Raw genomic sequence first — 18,123 nt, 5'->3', positions numbered from 1 at the left:
GTGTTCTCATGTTCATGGCTCAGGGGCTGGATGTAAAATCCACATAGCTAGCATGTGCTGCTCCAATTCTGTCAATCTATAGCTGTTAATTAAACATTGCATTCATTGGGAAAAGAGTTTGGCCACGAGTACTGAGAGTCCTGTTTCTCTGCTTCTTGGTTACCTCTGTGCTATGATTTCCTATTTTGTGCCTATTCTGACCAGCTTCCAAAGAGCTGGAAGGGGACCCCAGAGGAGGGCAAATTGAGTTGGCATTTGAGAAGAAAAGGGTAGCAGCTCTGCGCCTAATTGTTGTAAGAGGGCCCTGCATGGGAAGGACAGTTGGGTTTGAACCACCCAACGACCAGGTGTCAGGGATGATCTGAAGCTGGGCATAGCGCTGTTCCATTGTAGTTCTCCCTCCCTATGTGGCAGCAACAAATAGGTAAGCCAGCCTGGTTAGAATGTGTTTCCAAATATAATTGCTGTAGGCAAAAAGTAAGCTAGAGAGAAGGGAAAGGAAGGAGAAACAGAAAGTATTAAGATATGTTATATGTACATGTACCAGTTTCCCACGGATGGATACAGTTGCTGGGTACTGCAAACATGTATTCATAAAAAGAAGCTTAAGGGGGGAAAAGAGTGAGCTAGATTGTTTGCAACATAAAACCAAGTATCAGTGACGAGAAAGGCGAGTTCTTGGTATGGCTCGTACCTACTTCAATTTAAAAGCTGTAGTCAGATTTTGGATTTAGTGGGTTAGGAATTTAGAGCAAAAATCATTTCACTGAGGGAGAACCTTTGTAATTTTTTTGTAAATGTAAGAAAGTTTATCCTAAAGTTATAGGCGAAAGGTCCTTTTGAACTCGTGGTTTCTAAAAGGATTCTTTGCAAGGAACCATCTCCTTGGCAGGAAATATTTTTACTGGAATTTGTGTGCTGCAGATACAGTAGGAGCCCAGGTTCTGCATGCAGTGAGTGCAGAGCAGTTTGAGTTCCCTTCTCATGTTGTGGAGGCTTGAGCAGTGTTAACGGTGCTTCGGGAAGGCACTTACTGCCCCAGCCACAGAACCTGATACCACTCAGTCACTAAGGTTGTCATCTTGACCGGTGGCTTTTTTTTTCCTAATATCTACATGCAGGATTTTTTAAACCTCATTTCATAGCAATAGTCTTTTGCACAGTGTTTTGGGAAATGACCTGTGTGACTCCAGTGCTGCTGAGAAACGTAAATGTAAGCACAACTGGGAATCGGGGAAATTCAGACTTTAAAAGCCAGGAGAAACCTTCAGGAAGGAATCTGGCCAAGAGGTGAACTGACTGACCCAGGGTCACGTGCCCTTACTCTCAGTGGCATCACTCTGCCTTTTTATCTATATCTCCATTGTCCTTGACACGGCCAAGTAGTATGTCTTGGGCAAGCTGGTAACTTCTCTAAGCCTTTGTTCGCCATAATGTGGTCAGTCACCTAGGTGATGTCCAGTGTCTCAGAGTCTTTGGTTTTTTATTTGGAAGTGGATTTTTTTTCCTTTGTCATTCAAGGGGGATTAAGGTACATTATATATTAAGCCAGAATTCACTGCATACATTATTTTTTTCTCTTAAGGAAAAGTCTGTGTTGGAGGAAATAGACGTGATAGTGGCCAGCCTGCTGGACATCCTGCTGAGGACCATCCTGGAGATCACCAGTCGCCCTCAGCCGTCCAGCTCTGCCATGCGGCTCCAGTTCCAGGATGTCACTGTAAGATCATAAAGCAAGTGGCACCAGAGCAGGCCTCGTGTTTCTTAACGCTTTGGTGGCTTTGGGGTGGGCTGCTGTGAGACACTAGCGTCAGGCCCTGGAGAGTGATCTATGAACACTTCAAATGTAAGTGAGGTTGTCTTCAATTTCAAAGAGATCTAGGACGGGAATCCTGTTTGTTCAAAGTCCTTGCCATCAGCAGCTTTTGATTTTGGAAACCTAATTAGTTCTTACTTTGCCTAATTTGATCGATGCCTTTATTTATGTAGTGAACTTGATAACTTTCCATTCTTGATTCAACTGTAAAATTGTGTGAAGAGGCAAGAATAGTAAAATAGAGTAATGGGAGTCCGAGGCCCTGAGTGTCATTCTAGTCAGGACCTTCACTTCTTCAGCTGTGGAATGAGAACTCAGCTGGCAAATGCTAAGGGGCCTTCAGGCTCCACTGTCTTAGGAGTTAAGTATGACATGATTCATGTAAAACGTTAAGTACTATTACTGATAATTTTACATTTGCACCACTATATTTATAAATATGTATGTGCATGTACTTTATTCATTTATCTTTGTAGTGCTAGCACTCAGTCCCAGGACCGTGTGCACCTTAGGACAGCCTTCTCCTACTGATCTTGAACATTATGTTACATGTCGTTACACACACATATTTCTTTTTAGAACTCATATTCAGTTGATCCAAAAACACTTTGTGCCTTTATTAAGAATATTCTTTCAAGTAAGTAGTATCATTTTAATAAGTAACAGTAGATGCTAAAGTTCTTAGGTGTAAATGATTTTCAAAAGTGTTGACCTTTTGCCATCAATTTTGCCAATAGTGTTCTATGAAACTGCATTTCGTAGGAGGTTTTCCTAGGCCCTGATGAAAATAGTTTTTACTTTTGCATATGAAATAAGTCTGGTGGCTTTCCTGCTGAGGTCAGCTGTTCCCTGATGTCCACCTGGTAATGTCGTAAATCTGTTTTCTTTTTCTTTTTGTTTTCTTTTAAATGTATTTTAGTACAGGGTCTACAGGGTCTAACTATGTAGATTTGACTTGAAGTGGTCCTCCTCTTTTCAGCCTCCCAAGCACTGGGATTACAAGCACGCTGCCACACTCAGTCTCAGTTGCTATCTCAGCACACCTGGGGTGGGGCCCTCATGGCTTGTGGTGCCAGGGATCGAACCGGGGTCCCTGCACTCTGCCTAAGCAGGCACTTTAGTCCACTGAGCCATCTTGCTGGCCCTATATAGTTAATCTCTTGCAAGCTCTAAGATTTACTTGAAGCAACCTAACTCTGGTTTGGAGAAGTGAAGTTAAACACTTTAGTAAACGCTTTAAAACAATAAAAAAAAAAAAAAAAGCTTCCTATGTAATATTGCACACACTACCTCATTTAAAAAGAAGTAAATTCCAGCTTCTCGTTGGTCTGCGGGGATCTCCTCTGTGAGATGCTACCCTCTCTGTGGGTTTGCTTCGTGTACTCAGTGCTTACCCGAACCATAGTAGATGCTCAGAACACAGTGTTGATACGCCTCATGTCCCTAGGGTTTGGGGTTTAAAGCTTTGGAGTTTCTTGTTTTCAACTTTTTGTTTAGCTTTTCATTATTTTTTAATCTGAAATTTTGTTTTGTGATAAATTTAGAGGTGTATCCATTAGAAAAAGTAATACAAATATGTCCTACTGCTTTTACCCAGTTTCCTCAGTAGTAACCTCTTGCAGAGTTATAGATAGGACAGTACCACAACTGGGATGTTGGCAGTAGTCCAGTCAAGATGCAGAATACCTCCGCCACACCAAGAGGCCTGTAGCCAGACCCCACTTCATTTCAATTTCTATCTCCTCCTCAACCCCTGCCAACCACAACTCTGTTCTCCATTTCTGTAATTTTAACATTTCAAGAGCATGAGAACTATATATATTCATATTCATATAGTGTATGGCCTTTTGTAGTTGGCTTTTTTAAAACTTAGTGTAATTATCTAGAGAGCCATCTTGGTGCAGTATGTATCGGTAGTTCTTTTTATTGCCAAATATTGCTCCCTGGCACAGATTTACCACAGTGGGTTTAACCAGTGAAGGTCATTGAGTTCTTTCCAGATATAAGCTATCATTAGTAAAGCAAATGGACCATTTGCATGTAGGGTTTTATGGGACATAAGCCTTTATTTCTGTTTGTAAAGTTCCACACAGTAAGTAAAATGGTAGTTGCATGTTTAATTTTTTTTTAAGAAACTGCCAAACTTTTTTCCTTAATGGAAAATACACGCAGTGTGAATGTTCCAATTTGGCAAAGCCCTCATCAGCGTTGGTGTCACCATTGTTTTTCAATGGGGGGCGCATTTTGATAGGTATATCCCACTGTGGTTTTAATTTGCCTTTCCCCAGTGGCTAGTGGAATGCTTATGTCTTTTCACATAATTATCTACCACCTATACATCCTCTTCACTGAAATGTGTCTTCATGTCTTTTACCCATTTTCTAACCAAATTACTTTTTTACTGTTGAATTTTCAGAGTACTTTATATATTCTATTCATTATATAGTTCATTATTCAATAATGGGGCATACAGATATTTTCTTTCTGTAGCTGGTTTCATCCTCTTAAAAGGGTTTGCAAAATCATTTTCATTTTCATTTCAGTGAAGTTGTATTGCTCAGCTTTCCCACTGCACAGACGCATGTCTGACACCCACAGTTTACAGGAGGAGAGGTTTATTTGCCTCAGGATTTCAGAGACTTCTGTGTGTAGTCAGCTGGCTCCAGGGCAGAAACATCAGGCTGGAAGGGTGTGGCAGAGCACAGGGAAAGAGTACTAGAGAAGAAGTATCTAGCAACCAGATTTAGTCCCCAGGTCACAGCCCCATGACCCACCGCACACACCCAGAAGTGTGTTCTACTAATCTCTTACAAGTTGACTGTGGAGATGAACCATCCAGATGTTCGTTTATTAATTTTTCCTTTTATGGGTCATGCTTTTGGTGCCACATCTGAGAACTCTTTTTTTCTTTCCCCAGCAGGACGAGGTATGTTTTATTTAAATTTTTCAAGGTCACAGGTTAAACTTATTAATTACATGTTGGTAAAGAAACATGAGTTAAGGCTGACTAAAACCTCTTTCTCTTAGTTAGCATCCGTAAGGTACAAATGTAAATCATTCTCTGGGTAGCCACTGTGAAATGTAAAATGTTGCCTCAGCCTGACCCAGTTCCATGCTTTACCAGACCCACCCTTAAGGCAGACTGAGCCAGCCAAGAAAAAGAAATCCTTCTGAGAACTCTTGGTCTAGTCCTGAATCCTAAAGATTACTACCTCATTTTTTCTTTGAAATATTATAACTTTATAATTAACTTTTAAGTCCCCGAACCACTTTTAAGTTAATTTCTGTATAAGATATATCCAATCATTTTAGCACTTCTGTCAGCTCATTGCTGACATCTGATGATAGTCTTTTTATATTCAGTTTGAGATCTTGAATCTTGGTGTAATGGATGATTTTCATTTGAGATTTAAGCATTTCTGTATTACAAGAGTCTTCATTTTACTGGCTCTATGTGATATCACTCCATAGAAGGAGAGGATGTCAGTTTATTATAGCCAGGAGGTAGAAGCCAAGGTCTTCCACTGACCCCTGATAGAAGACAGCTCCCTGTGATGTGGGCTAGGGCTGGAGAGCTCTGGCCCAGCATTTGATCTCTACTGGCACCGTCATGAGAATGGCCTTAATAACTGTCCAAGCAAAATGAACTCAGGGCTCCCCAGCAGGTCTCCTCTAATGCTACCCAGTGGAAAAGAGAAAGTGTGACTTGTTCCTGCCAGTGGATTAGCAGCCAAGGCTCCCCCCATTGTAGTCACCAGCACTGCCCATTGGGGGTGAAAGCCCATGCTCCCCCATCAGACTTTCTCTAGCTGAGGTCAGGAGAGTTGGGCATCTGGTTACAGCCTCATGAGGGGTAAAAGCCTGTCCCCCCCACTTCACCTTGAAGGTGTGTCAGTGAAGCCAGATTTGTAGTGTTTAGCTAGAGTAGAACAGTTATTACCAAAACTGTTGTCTTCCTAGCCTCCTCATTTGCTGGTCCTTTGGCTATAGAGTAGGCTTCCACTAAGGCTTTTCTAATGGGAAATAAAAACGTTGGTATTTCAGGGTGACCTCCTTCTTCAGCTCCTAGTGTGGGATATGTGAGGCAAAAAGACAACCTAGAGAACTCAGTACATGTTGCTCTTTGAGGTCAGAGTTTTGGGGCCAGTCTGCCTCTTCTGCACTTTAAAGTCGTCTGTGTGTTCTGTAACACACAGTTTGTTTATTGTGCTCAGCTGGAAGAATAAGGAGGAGTCCACCTGCCCTTTCACCCTAGAAGAGGAAGGAAGTCTCCTTCATTATAGCTTTCATAGCTACTTTTTAATGGCTTAAAGAGCTTAGATAATTCTGAAATTATTATGGCGCAGGAAACAGAATTGTAGGAAATGCTAGGCGGGGCTAAAGACTGCCTGAGGTCACAGTTGGCACTACCGAACTGCTTGTGTCCATATTGCAGGTGTCTTGCACTCCTGTTTGTGGGGTGTGTGTGGCCTGGAGGCCATCACATTAAAATTCATAACTAGTACAAGCCAAGAAACCACAAGAGGCAGAGAGTCCACTTGGTGGTGATATGGAGCATGGGCAGACAGGGTGACAACTCAGGGTGACTGAGCTGTAGAAAAATCCCATCAAGTCCTTCTCCACTCAACTGTGGTATTTTTTACATGTTAGAAGCTCTTAAAGGTTTGTGAGATGAAATGCCTAGGAAACACATCCAAATTATGTGGCATCTTTGGTTTTATGCTTTGAGACTTCGACAGGTAGTTGTAGTCTGATTCCTACTTCGCTGTTTCATATACTGTAGGGTGTTGCTCAGGTTACTAATGTCTCTACCTCTGTCTCTTTGTCTTTAAAAGAGAAAGCAGTTGTTCATATACCCAAGTTAATGTGAGGATTTCATCGAATTTGTGAAAATCTTCCACCACTCTGTGACCTAATGAATAAGTTTTAATCATTAGTTATTGTATTAACATTAGTGGTCACATTACTATTATTGTTGAAGAAATGATAGCTGTGATTATAACTAATTCAGTGGTGAGAAATATGTGCTTACCATTCACAAAGTCTCTTCCGCTGGGTATTGAAGATCTGTCTGATTTTCTTGTAGAGAACAGGCTTGCTCAACTAGGGCTCTGCTTGGCAGTCCTTCATGAGCACGTTCAGCCTTTACAGGCAGATGCCCATATATATGTATATGTTATACATACTATACAGTAGATTACATGTTATATTCTATACTATGTGATGTATGTCCATGCTAAGTGGATACACTATGAATGAAAGTGCATCCCACGAGCCTGTCATGACGAATTTCTCCTGTGCTCTCTCAGTAGCTTCAGTATAAGGACTGGTTTCCACTATATTCTAATTCCAGACAGCAGTAGCCTTTTTCTTGCTATTTAAAAGGATTACACTTTTTGTTCTTCTACCAAGTGTTTTTTAAACTTTAAAACATTTTCTCCAGCTTGGGGGGAGGGGCATTATAATCTGTTCCTTTGAAAAATCTAATTGTACATAGAAGCAGATTGCATAAAGCAGCATACAGAGCCATTTGCTTCACACCCTCAACTAATTGGACTCTAAAGTTCCTTATACTTTATAAATGCGCCTTTGCAAATAATTCTTCTGAGTAACCCTTACAGTGCAGGTGAGGCAGCCCACACAGGCCTGCTAAGACAGACACTCTGGGGTGCTACCTGGAGTCTTCACTCACCACAGGCTTGGAAAGGAAGCCCATAGTGGGAGAAGAGGAAAGGAATGACACGCAAGAGAATTTTGTAAGAAATATCTGCAGCAAGTCATGCATCTTTATAATAGAAGGTTCTTGAAGACTGTTGGTGTAGTCATCTAATATCTTGACAGTTATGGATGGAAATGCCCGTTATACTCAGTCTGTGCTTAGAAGGACCTAAGCCGTGAAGACTGCAGTTTTAAAGGCAGTTTATTAGGAAATTGCCACATTCAAACTAAGTATTTTATCCAGTGATGTTTTTGTACTCATTCTTTATAAGAAATTGTGAGTTTAAAGTCTTGTGAGGAATATGGACACATTCATAACATATCTTAAAAATAAATAAAATTACATTATGGTTGAATAATGTGTCGGTAAAATATTGGACAGTAACTCCACTTAACAGGGTTGAATGTTCATGGAGTTTCTAAATAGATTAAATGAATAAATAAAAGTGAATTGTAGAGGGAGTTGTTGGGATTGGCTACCTGTCATAAATGTTCCAACAATTATCTATCAGAATGATATATTACTTACATTGAGCCTAAGCCAGATAAAAAAAATACCTGATTAATAACTGAGATTCAAAGAAGTAGTCACCCATATGCACCAGCTGTAAAGACTTGGTGAAAGTGCATTTGCTATTGAGTTTTTCTCTTACTAAAACTATTAAAATAGCATGTAATGTTTCAGACTTCAGAATGTCTCACTATTCATAGGATGCTGGGCTTAGATATTTAAGAGTATTAATCTAGTAGGTATATTAAAAGTTATATAAGTAAGATACTGAAAAAGCAAATGCCAAATAGTAGATGGGTCTCTACCAACTAGATGTGCATTTTTAAATTGAGACGCAATTAGGTTGATAAATATGGACCTTGGTCAACAATAGATTCTAATATACTTAATGTGTAAATTGTAAACTCAAAGCACATTTCTTTTCTAAACTCGAAGCAGTTTGGGAACTAGGAAAATGAGTCACTGAATCACAGACTCACCGAGCCAGAGACGACCTATTACATGCCCCAATTTTGTCATTGTCTAGCTGTGAAACTTGGGATAAATTTCTCAGCCATAACAGACAACTATCTGTAATATGAAATTGGTAATGTCTACCCAGCATGTTAATAAAGAATGAAATCCACAGATAATGTCAGTCCATAAGTTAGTGTTTTCCCATGTCTTTTTACTTTGATTGATTTATGATTGTGCCATAACAAATTTACATGTTTAACGTGTACAGTTGGATATGTTTTGATACAGGTACCTGTGCTTATATGCCTTCCCAATAATCAGGGTAATGAACGTGCGCACCACTCACAAAAGTATTATGTCCCTCTTTATTCCATCTGCCTCATTCCTCTCCCAAGCAACTACTGGCCTGCTTTTTGTATTAAATTATCTATTACTGTAGCTTCATTTGGCATTTTCCATAATGAATGGTAGCATATAGTAAGTTGTTATTATTAGAGTTGCTTGGCTTTTGTTTTTCCTTGACAGACGCCAGGGGTGTTGTGGCTTATTTCATGAGTTTCATCTTTGTCCATAAATCATTCCTTTAGCCAGGGAGATAGCTCAGTGGCATAAGCCCCTGCCTGGCAAGCTCAAGGTCCTGAGCACCATCCCTGGTACACACACAAAAAAAAAGAAAGCACAAATACAGGAACCAAGAATAAGCCATTCCTTTTTCATCTCTGAGTAGAGTTCCATTGTATAGATATACAGTATTACAATATCTTTATTTATTCATTTGTTGGTAGACATCCAGAAAATTCCTTGGTTTGACTATTTTGTTCTAGTTACGTATTTTTCTGTTTTTAACACTATTAATATACTCTTGCAATTACCATGTTTTACAGTAAATCTTAAATTAGAGATGATAAGTGCTTCAACTTTGCTCCGCTTTTGCAAAATTATTTTGACTAATGCATTTACATATAAATTTTAAAATCAACTTGTCAGTTTCTGCAGCCAGCAAAGTTTTGTGGAATACTGATTGGAATTGCATTCAATTTGAGGAAAACTAACATCTTAACAGTACTGAATCTTAATTCATGAGTATGGTATATATCTCTCCATTTATTTGTGTGTTGTTTTATTTCTTACATCAGTCTTCTGTAGCCTTCAGTGTGCAGATTGGACACTTTGTCATACATATCAGTATTTCAAATTTTAATGATATTGTGAATAGTACTTTAAATGTTAATTCCTCACTGTTCATTTCTAGTATGTAGATGTAAAACTCAACTTTTGAACATTGATCTCATTTTCTGGGACACTGATAAAATCTCTTAATTCTAGTAACTGTGAATTCTGTAGCATTTTTCATGTGCCTAAATCTGTTGTCTTTGACTAAGATAGCTTTTTAAAAATTCCTCTCAAATCTGTGTCCCTTTGATTTTTTTTCTTGCCTTTAACATTTTGCATAGAACCTTTCGTACAGTTTGAAAATAAGTGACTAAGCCTTAACATGCCTGAACTGGCCTTTCTTTTGTACTTTGTCTTCCTGGTATTGAGGGGACATGTTCATATTAGGCAAGTGCTGTGCCACTGAGATACATCCCCAGCACATTTATCTTCATTTTTGAAAAATAGTTCACTGGATAATAAATCCTTAGTTGGTACTTGCCATAGTTCCTCCTCCTTTTTATTACTCTGAAGATGTTGTTCCACCCTCTTTTAGCTTTTATTCTCTGAAGAGAAATCTTCACTCCTCTTTATTTCTGTTACTGTATGTAAAGTGTCTTTCTCTGAGCGATGTTAAGGTTTTCTCCGTATCACTATGTACGAGCAATTAAAGTGTGTTCTTTAGTGTGCTCCTTTCTTGGTGTTTCTTGTGCTTAGGCTTATAGAGCTCCTTCAGTATTTCCGTCAAAAGGTTTTAAGGGATTTGAGGGCCCCATTTCTGTCTTCAGTTACTTTTTCTGCTCTCCTTCTTTTCAGAGCCACAAATGACATATATATTCTGCTTCTTAAAGTTGCCCTATAATTCACAGACCTTTTCTTCTTTTCCCTTAGCTTTCTGCATGATTTATTGTAGAGAATAGCAAGTGTAATAATCTTTCTCTGTAGCGCCCCATTTGGTGAAACTTCATCTCACATCTTACATCTGTTTACTTCTTCTGGCAGTCCTATGTGAACAGTTGGGATGTTCTTACAGTCCTTTCAGATAGTTATTTTCTGAGCCCTGGGTTGTTTCCTTGCATACACGCACTATGTTATTAATATTTTTTCTTCAAATGTTCCACTTGTGTGAACTATCAACCACTGTTCATTAGCAAAGTAATGCACTGAGCTTTGGGCATAGTTCTGTTAGCCACGCTAGTTACTACTGAACTATTAATCAATGTACATGAATACCTTACATCTGTCTGTTGGAAATTACTGTCCACATGCAAAGAATGAACCTGAATCTCTGCTTTCCTGACATGGCCACAATGCCGTATCTTCAGGCAACCGATGGTATCTGTCTCAGTTCAAAGAATTCTACTTCTCAGAGTTTTTAGTCTCTAATTTCACATGTGAGCCTATTGTTTCTTCCCAAGTAAACTCAAAGAAACCAATTGCCAATTAAATTGCACTTCTGTAAATTTACAATTAGTTACCACTGATTGCTTCTCCTGTTGTGTTCATATTGTTTTAAATGTTATTACTCTACTTAAAAGTAGATAAATTCTTTGCTGAGTAAAAATGGTTACACTGTAAACAAAAGAATTTTAGCAGACATAATCTGTACTTCCAGCACTCTGGAAGGCTGAAGAAGGACTGAAAGTTTGATCCCATTCTGTACAACTTAGCAACTCAGCAAGACCCTGTTCCAAAATTTGATTGATTAATTAATTAATTAATTAATTGGGCTGGGAGTATAGTTCAGTTTGAAGTCTCTGCATTCAATCTCTAGTATCACACACAAATTTTTTTTAAATTGCATGTGAATTAGGAAATGTAAGGGATGGAAATTTTATGTAAGCCTTCAAATCTAGAAAATTCTGTGCGTATTTTTTCATTTGCGGTTTTTACGAATGGGACTTTGTAGGAGCCAATCATAGAAGCTCAAGCACAAAGAATAGTTTAACTTAAAACCATTAAAGAACTTTGGAACAAACATTCTGTACTCTGGTGAGAGGTGGGAAATCACAGGAATTAAAACTGGAGCATGAAGTTACAGGAAGAGCTTTGGAATGAAAAAGCCCTGCAGATTGATAGCTCCAGTCCTGCTGCTCCCCACTTCTGTGGCTTGGAGCAAGTCTTGCAGCCCATTTGGACCCACACTTTAACTTCTTTAAGTGTTACATCGTCACCAAGCATGCCTTAAATTATGCAGTGAGTGGAAGTATTTTAAGTGCTCAGTAAGCTGTCATGAGTTTTATGTCCATAAATGCATGGAGTTAGTTCCCAAGTAAAAAAGCTTCTGCCCAAGTAAAAACATCCATCTTAAATATGAAAATGTATATATCCCAAGTAAATAATAATCACCACAAAGAAAAACTGTGGCTATGATATTATGAGTAATTTAGATTAAGACATCACATGATGAATTTGTATCACAATGAGTCTTTTAAGTATTTTCTTTGAGGGTAGTTCTTAGGAAGTTACTGATGTTCTTTTATGTCCTTCCTCAAAAAAATACAACTTTTTTTTTAATTAGGGGGAATTTGTGGCCTGTCTCCTGTCCCTGTTACGACAAATGACAGATAGACATTATCAACAACTTCTTGATAGTTTTAATACAAAGGAAGAACTAAAGGTAAGTGACATTTTAAATTACTTCCTTTAATTTATGTTTTGTTATTGATTCTCTTCTTACTCATTACTATTCAGATTGTTTATTGATATGTTGCATCTCTCCATTAAATTTGAAACTATTTTTTTCAGCTTTGTTCACAGATCTGCTCATCGGTATTGGTTCTGTAAGATTTCTGTACTCTAGTGAAGCAATTAACCCTTCTTTTGGAAAAGGAAATAGGATTTTAAACACCTATCATAAAAGTTCAGCAAACTAGAAACAGTGACAAAGTGAAGGAGTAAAAAGCAAATCGGCTAACTCTAGCTAAGTGTACCTAGAGCCACGGCCTTAATGTAAAGGGAGAGTGGAGCCATATTGACTGGTTTTATCCTTTTAAAGCCATAATGAGAAGTTTTGACTACAACTGTCTGGCTGGAGAGGCAGAGTTGTATTTGATATTCTTTGTCAGCTATCATCTAATCAATATGCTTTGGTAGTCTGGCAGGCTGACATTAAGTAGAAAATAAGAATACCAGGTTTATAAGAATTCTATATTTGCTGAAATTTGGAGAATTCTAGTGATTCCTTTACAGTATCACTAAGAGCTTAGAAGTTGATTATCCTCAGAAGAATGACCTGTCATCTGCTCTTAATTACTTTTATTTTCTTTCATCTCCTCAGCTTCTTGAACACTTTGCATTTAGAAGCCATTAGATTGGGCACTGCTTCAGTGCTGGTGGTGGAAAGTTATAGGACAAGGCTAGTGATGCTGCCAGGGTTGCTTTAGGGGAAGACATGTAGATATTTTGAGAAGATGTTACATAAGGTCCTTTAGTGATTTTTAAAGTGCCTGGAAGATATTGTATGAACTCAGAAGAATCTTTTTATTACCTTGAAGCAATTGACAAGCTGAGTTATATAAAAAAAAGAATGATTTGGGGCAAATACAATCTTTCTATCATTAACTAATTGGCATATGGCATCATATTTTTCATTCTGATGTTCAATCTTGAGTATAGGATTAAAAATACATAAAAGGCCTCAGAACTTACTGACTCGAAATACAAAACTCCATGCATCAAAAGGAAGATAACTTTGTGGGTTCCTTTCATCAGAAATTGACTATTTAACACAGTTGAGGAATAATTAGATTTTACTTAAGAAGTCTATGACTTCATATTTCAAGACTTCCCATAAAAACACTACATATTTTTACAGAGCCTGAGAATTAAGAAGTAGCAGTGAAGCATAAATTAGGAAACTTAGTTAACGTAGGTATTGATTGAGTTTCATGCTTTAATATTCACATTGTCAATAAAGCAAGGGGAAATAATGAGTGAAGTGTTTTATGTAGACTTTATGTCAGTCTCTGGCACACCTTTTCAAAGGACATCTGCTTCCCTCTTCAGAATCAGCTGGGCCTTCAAAGGAGAATTATTTAGTGATGGTAAATTATTGATCTGAAAGTCAGAATTCTTCCAACTCCATCCAGAATGATAATATGATTCACATATTGTATATTATAGCATAGTATACAATATGTGGGATCTACAGTGAAACAGAATACTCCCTCTAGGAAGGAGAGAGACTGCAAATAGTTCAGGTCAATCAATAAATAATGAGACCAAAAAGTTATACGGCCACTTTGGACTTCGTTGCTATTTAGTTATGAAACTGAGGATCCTAACACTAAACATTTTATGTAGAATTTAATATTCACCTGGCACTATTCTGAACAGCTGATTAATGTTAGCTCATTTTCCTTTCAAGAGGACACCACAGGGCAGGCCCCATTATTGTATGATGGATGTCAGTTATCTGACTCAACAAGTATTAACCATGTGGACTAGATACTGGGGATATCCAGGCTAATGGAACAATCTCTTACTAAGTGCATATAAATAATGAAGTTACAGGGGTATTTCAAGATACAGATGACAGTGATGATGGTTAACAGTTACAGAACACTTCCCACCCCAACAGCCATAAGCTAGCTGTGCCGCTAAACATTTCTGCAGCGTCACCAGCAGTTCATGCGCTCCTGTGATTGATGGATGTTATTATTATCCCAAGCAATTGAGAAAGCTGCGAATTCTATTAACATGCACAGTTCTTCGCTCAGACAGCTGAACTCACCTTTTCCCATGAACTTTCATAAGCCAAAACCTTTGCTATCAAATTGTGTAAAATTTTATTTCTCAAGTCTTTAATGGAAATAAGGCATTTCTAGCTATGAAGGCATCTGAGAAAGGCAAAATTAGCACGGGGAGGGTTTTAAGGATTTTTGATACCCACATTTAGGTTACAAATTAAGGGAATTATCAATAAGGCAAGGTATAAATTAATGTAGTGATATATAATGGGAAAATAAGCGATATATAATGGGAAAATAAGTCAGAATACACATCCTGTTATCTGTTTTCTAATGCTACAAGTCCCGAAGCATGGAACCAGAATCTGCTTGACCTCCAGGCAGGATCCTTACACTGCTGCAGTTCACAGTGTACAGCAGAAGTGCAAGTGGACACAAGCAAGAGAGAGCACACACATGAGCAAAAGAGAGAGCACACACAAGGGGTCAGCTTGCTTTGTAGCAGCCCACTGTAGAAAACAAGCTGCAGTGAGAAGGGCGTTGAGCCATTCATGAAGGCCCTGCCTCTGTGGCCCAGCTGCCTCCTGTGAAGCTGCCTTCCTACTAATGCACTGTGAGGAATTAAGGTTCTACCACATGAATTTTGGTGGGAGTCACTGAAGCTATAACATGTCATTTACTTCCCCACTCCTGTTCTAATCCCCAGAAGCAGCTATTGTTAATGCTTGGCAGTGTTTCCTTCTCAGCTACTCTTTGTGCTGTCTACATCCACACCTTTTTAAAACAGTATAATTATACTGTTTACATTGTTTTTTCTGCATGGCAGTGTCTCTTGAATATTACATATTCCAGTACCACTTTTTCTGAATCGCATTAAAAGGATGGTCCATAATTTAACCATTCTCCATGTGATGAGCATTCAGGATGCTTCTGGGTTTTGCCACCAGAAAGGGTCTAGCAGTAAATGTGCATATGCTTAGATCTCTGTGAACTCATGCCCTTATTATTATAGACTACATAATATGAAAATGGAGTGGTTGGGTCCTAGGATACACGCACTTTAAGCTGTAATTGATACTGCCAAGTTACACATGAAGATTTATATTCTTTGTTTCTCTTTATCCTTACCATCACTGCTTTTTCCTTTATTCCTATCAGTTCAAAGATCTGTCAGCATTTTCCAGTGGTTCACTAAAAATATTTTGAAAGTATAAAGTTGTTACATACCTACTAAGATGCATAGTGCTTTAACTGCATTTGTGCCTGAAGAACCAGGGGTCTGGAGGGTCGCTGGTGAAGTGGCTCCTGGCTTTTTGAACAGAGAGCTCTTTTTCCTCCTTGGCCCTTGGGTGCTTGCGAGTGAGTGGCATGAGTCACGGTGTCAGAGCACAGTGTGTGGGAGTGAAGACCCGAGGGCTGGCACTCTGCATTTAATTTTTCCTTCCACAGAACATTACATTATTTTAAAATGAACAAAAGCCAACACTAGGTAGTGATTGGGTACTTTTTCTCCTTCTATAATCGGTCGTGTTTTATTATACACCCACCTTATCCTGGGGCTAAACTTTTGTCCATATCCTTGGTATTTTATGCATAGCCAGCTTGAGCCTCCTGTTCTTTGTTGAATATGACTTTTCATATAGAACCATGGGGAGTCTTGCTGTAAGCGTGAGATTATACAAATTCTAGAAGTGCAGCACTGTTACAATTTATCATCGTCCTCCATATACTGGCCCATGAGCCCTCAAAACACCCCATCTGATAAAGGCTTAATTCAGCTTTAAAACTGTGAGTACTTGCCATAGCTTCAGGGCAGAGTCCAGTCTGTCACCGTGTCCCCGTCCTCAGTCCATCCAGCTGCATTATCCTCCAGCCCCTTCCACCCATCCTGAGCGCCAGCCACTTAAAACTACTTGTATGTTCCTAACAAACCGTGTATGATTGTTAGTTCTTCGGAATAATTCTCTTCTATCTGAAATGCCTATTCTACCTCAACTTCATTTTCAAACGTATAATCCTGTTAATTCCTTACCTAATTTCTGCTCATTCTACAAACTTCAAGTCAGATACGCCTTTCTTGACAAAGCCTTCACAGGCTATAGTCCACCTTCTCTGATGTCATACAATAATACAGTATAATGATTTGCTGTTTCTTATATTTTCCCATGACTGTGGGCCCCTTGAGAGTAGCAAGCAGGTCTTTGGAAAGAACAGGACCTAGGATATAAAATCTTTGTTGAATGAATGAGCCCTCTTAGTAAAATTCTGCTTGCATCAGCAGAACCATCTTTTTCTATATAATTATTTTGATTTATTGTCTTTATTTGAATATATTGATTCAATAAAAATAATTATGTCACATTCAAAAGATTGAAGACCATTTGGGATTATTTCCAAGAAAACTTAAAGATTCAATTTTAAGGATATAGATTGTAATGTGATAATAATTTCTAAATTTCTTTAATTGACTTTAAGCCCACATCAAGGGTATTGCATATTTAAATTTTATACCACATTTTAAAAATAACATCTGACTCTACTCTAAATCATAAGTAAAAGAAACATTTCCAGAAGGCTCGCTTCTGTTGCTTGCTCTTGATATGCCCACCTGCCTCATGATGTTTTATTTTCTAGACATCTTAACTCATGTTTCATGGTCTAACAGTTCCCCTTCCTGTGTTTACCAATTCCCTCTCATAAACCTGATTTCTGTCTTGTGCCAATGTCATATCATGATATTATATGTGAGTACAAAGCCCTTTTGATGGAATACTCACGTAAAACACAAGTCTGACTCTCCACATCTCCATAAAACTCTCCATGTCTCCATGTTGCCCTTAGGGTAAATTTCTGAGCTCATTACCATAGAAAAGTATGAGGGATTTTTCTTTAAGCTTTTCTTTATGCCTGTTTATTTATCATTTATTTCCTTGTGCTCTCTTCATCCTCATTCATTTTACTTCTTCCTGATAATCTTTCATCCTCTTTCTTGCTGGTCCCCTTGCAGTGCAGACCTCCCTTCACTCTCTGGAAATGTCCCTCTGCCTGAACCAGGCTGATCTGGGTCCCTAAAGTGTGTGCATGCCTTTGTGGTTGCCGGATTCTCATCCATCTCTTACTCCCAAGCCACAGGTCCTAGAAAGCACTGTACTGTCTTAGCACAGGCACCCTATGTATGTGTGCTATGCAGATAAATATAGGAGTGTTTTCTGCCTTACCAGCTATCCCCTGTGCCTGACCCAGTACCTGGCATATAGTAAAGCACTCAATATTTATAAACGAATAAATGTCTATGATAATTTAAAAAATCATAGCAACTATTCCTGCTCTTTTGTTTATTTGAACAAAGGGCTTTTTATTTTGTTTTATTTTGGAAGATTTTCACAAGAATATTCTTGTTTGAACCTCTTATGCTACAGAAAAAGTAATTCTCCAAAGTAGCACCTCCTTTTCTCATTTTTATTTTTATTTTATTTTTTCCCATGATTTTATTAATAAATAGCAATGAGACAGTTTCAAATCAAATTGGTAGGACAGTTTCAATAATAACACATTGCATACTTTCTTCCTAGTGGTTAATTGCTGTACAAGATGCAGACATGATATCCTATTTACAAACACCATTAGAACAAATCCCTCTATTCATCAAGAGAACGCAACCATATATCCATCCCAACCACCTTGAATACACAGATACAAAATGGACATTCATCTGTATCCCCTTTTTTTGTTAAGTTCCATTATCTTAATATTATAGTTATGTAAACTCAGCAAAATAT

The 18,123-nt window shown here is 38.4% G+C and overlaps 1 protein-coding gene across 1 annotated transcript in view; it reads left to right on the top strand.

The window, feature by feature from the left end:
* Dock4 (dedicator of cytokinesis 4) overlaps positions 1-18,123 on the top strand; it is a 452,226-nt gene that overhangs the window by 347,606 nt on the left and 86,497 nt on the right. Inside the window, exons 25-26 of the mRNA XM_023709867.1 lie at positions 1,586-1,720; positions 12,175-12,273. Coding sequence (XP_023565635.1) covers positions 1,586-1,720; positions 12,175-12,273 — 234 coding nt within the window. The remainder of the gene's footprint in view (positions 1-1,585; positions 1,721-12,174; positions 12,274-18,123) is intronic.

Source organism: Octodon degus, unplaced genomic scaffold, assembly GCF_000260255.1.
Source record: "Octodon degus isolate 3935 unplaced genomic scaffold, OctDeg1.0 scaffold00015, whole genome shotgun sequence".
In the NCBI taxonomy this organism is placed as follows: domain Eukaryota; kingdom Metazoa; phylum Chordata; class Mammalia; order Rodentia; family Octodontidae; genus Octodon; species Octodon degus.
This window is presented reverse-complemented; position numbering and strand designations above follow the sequence as displayed.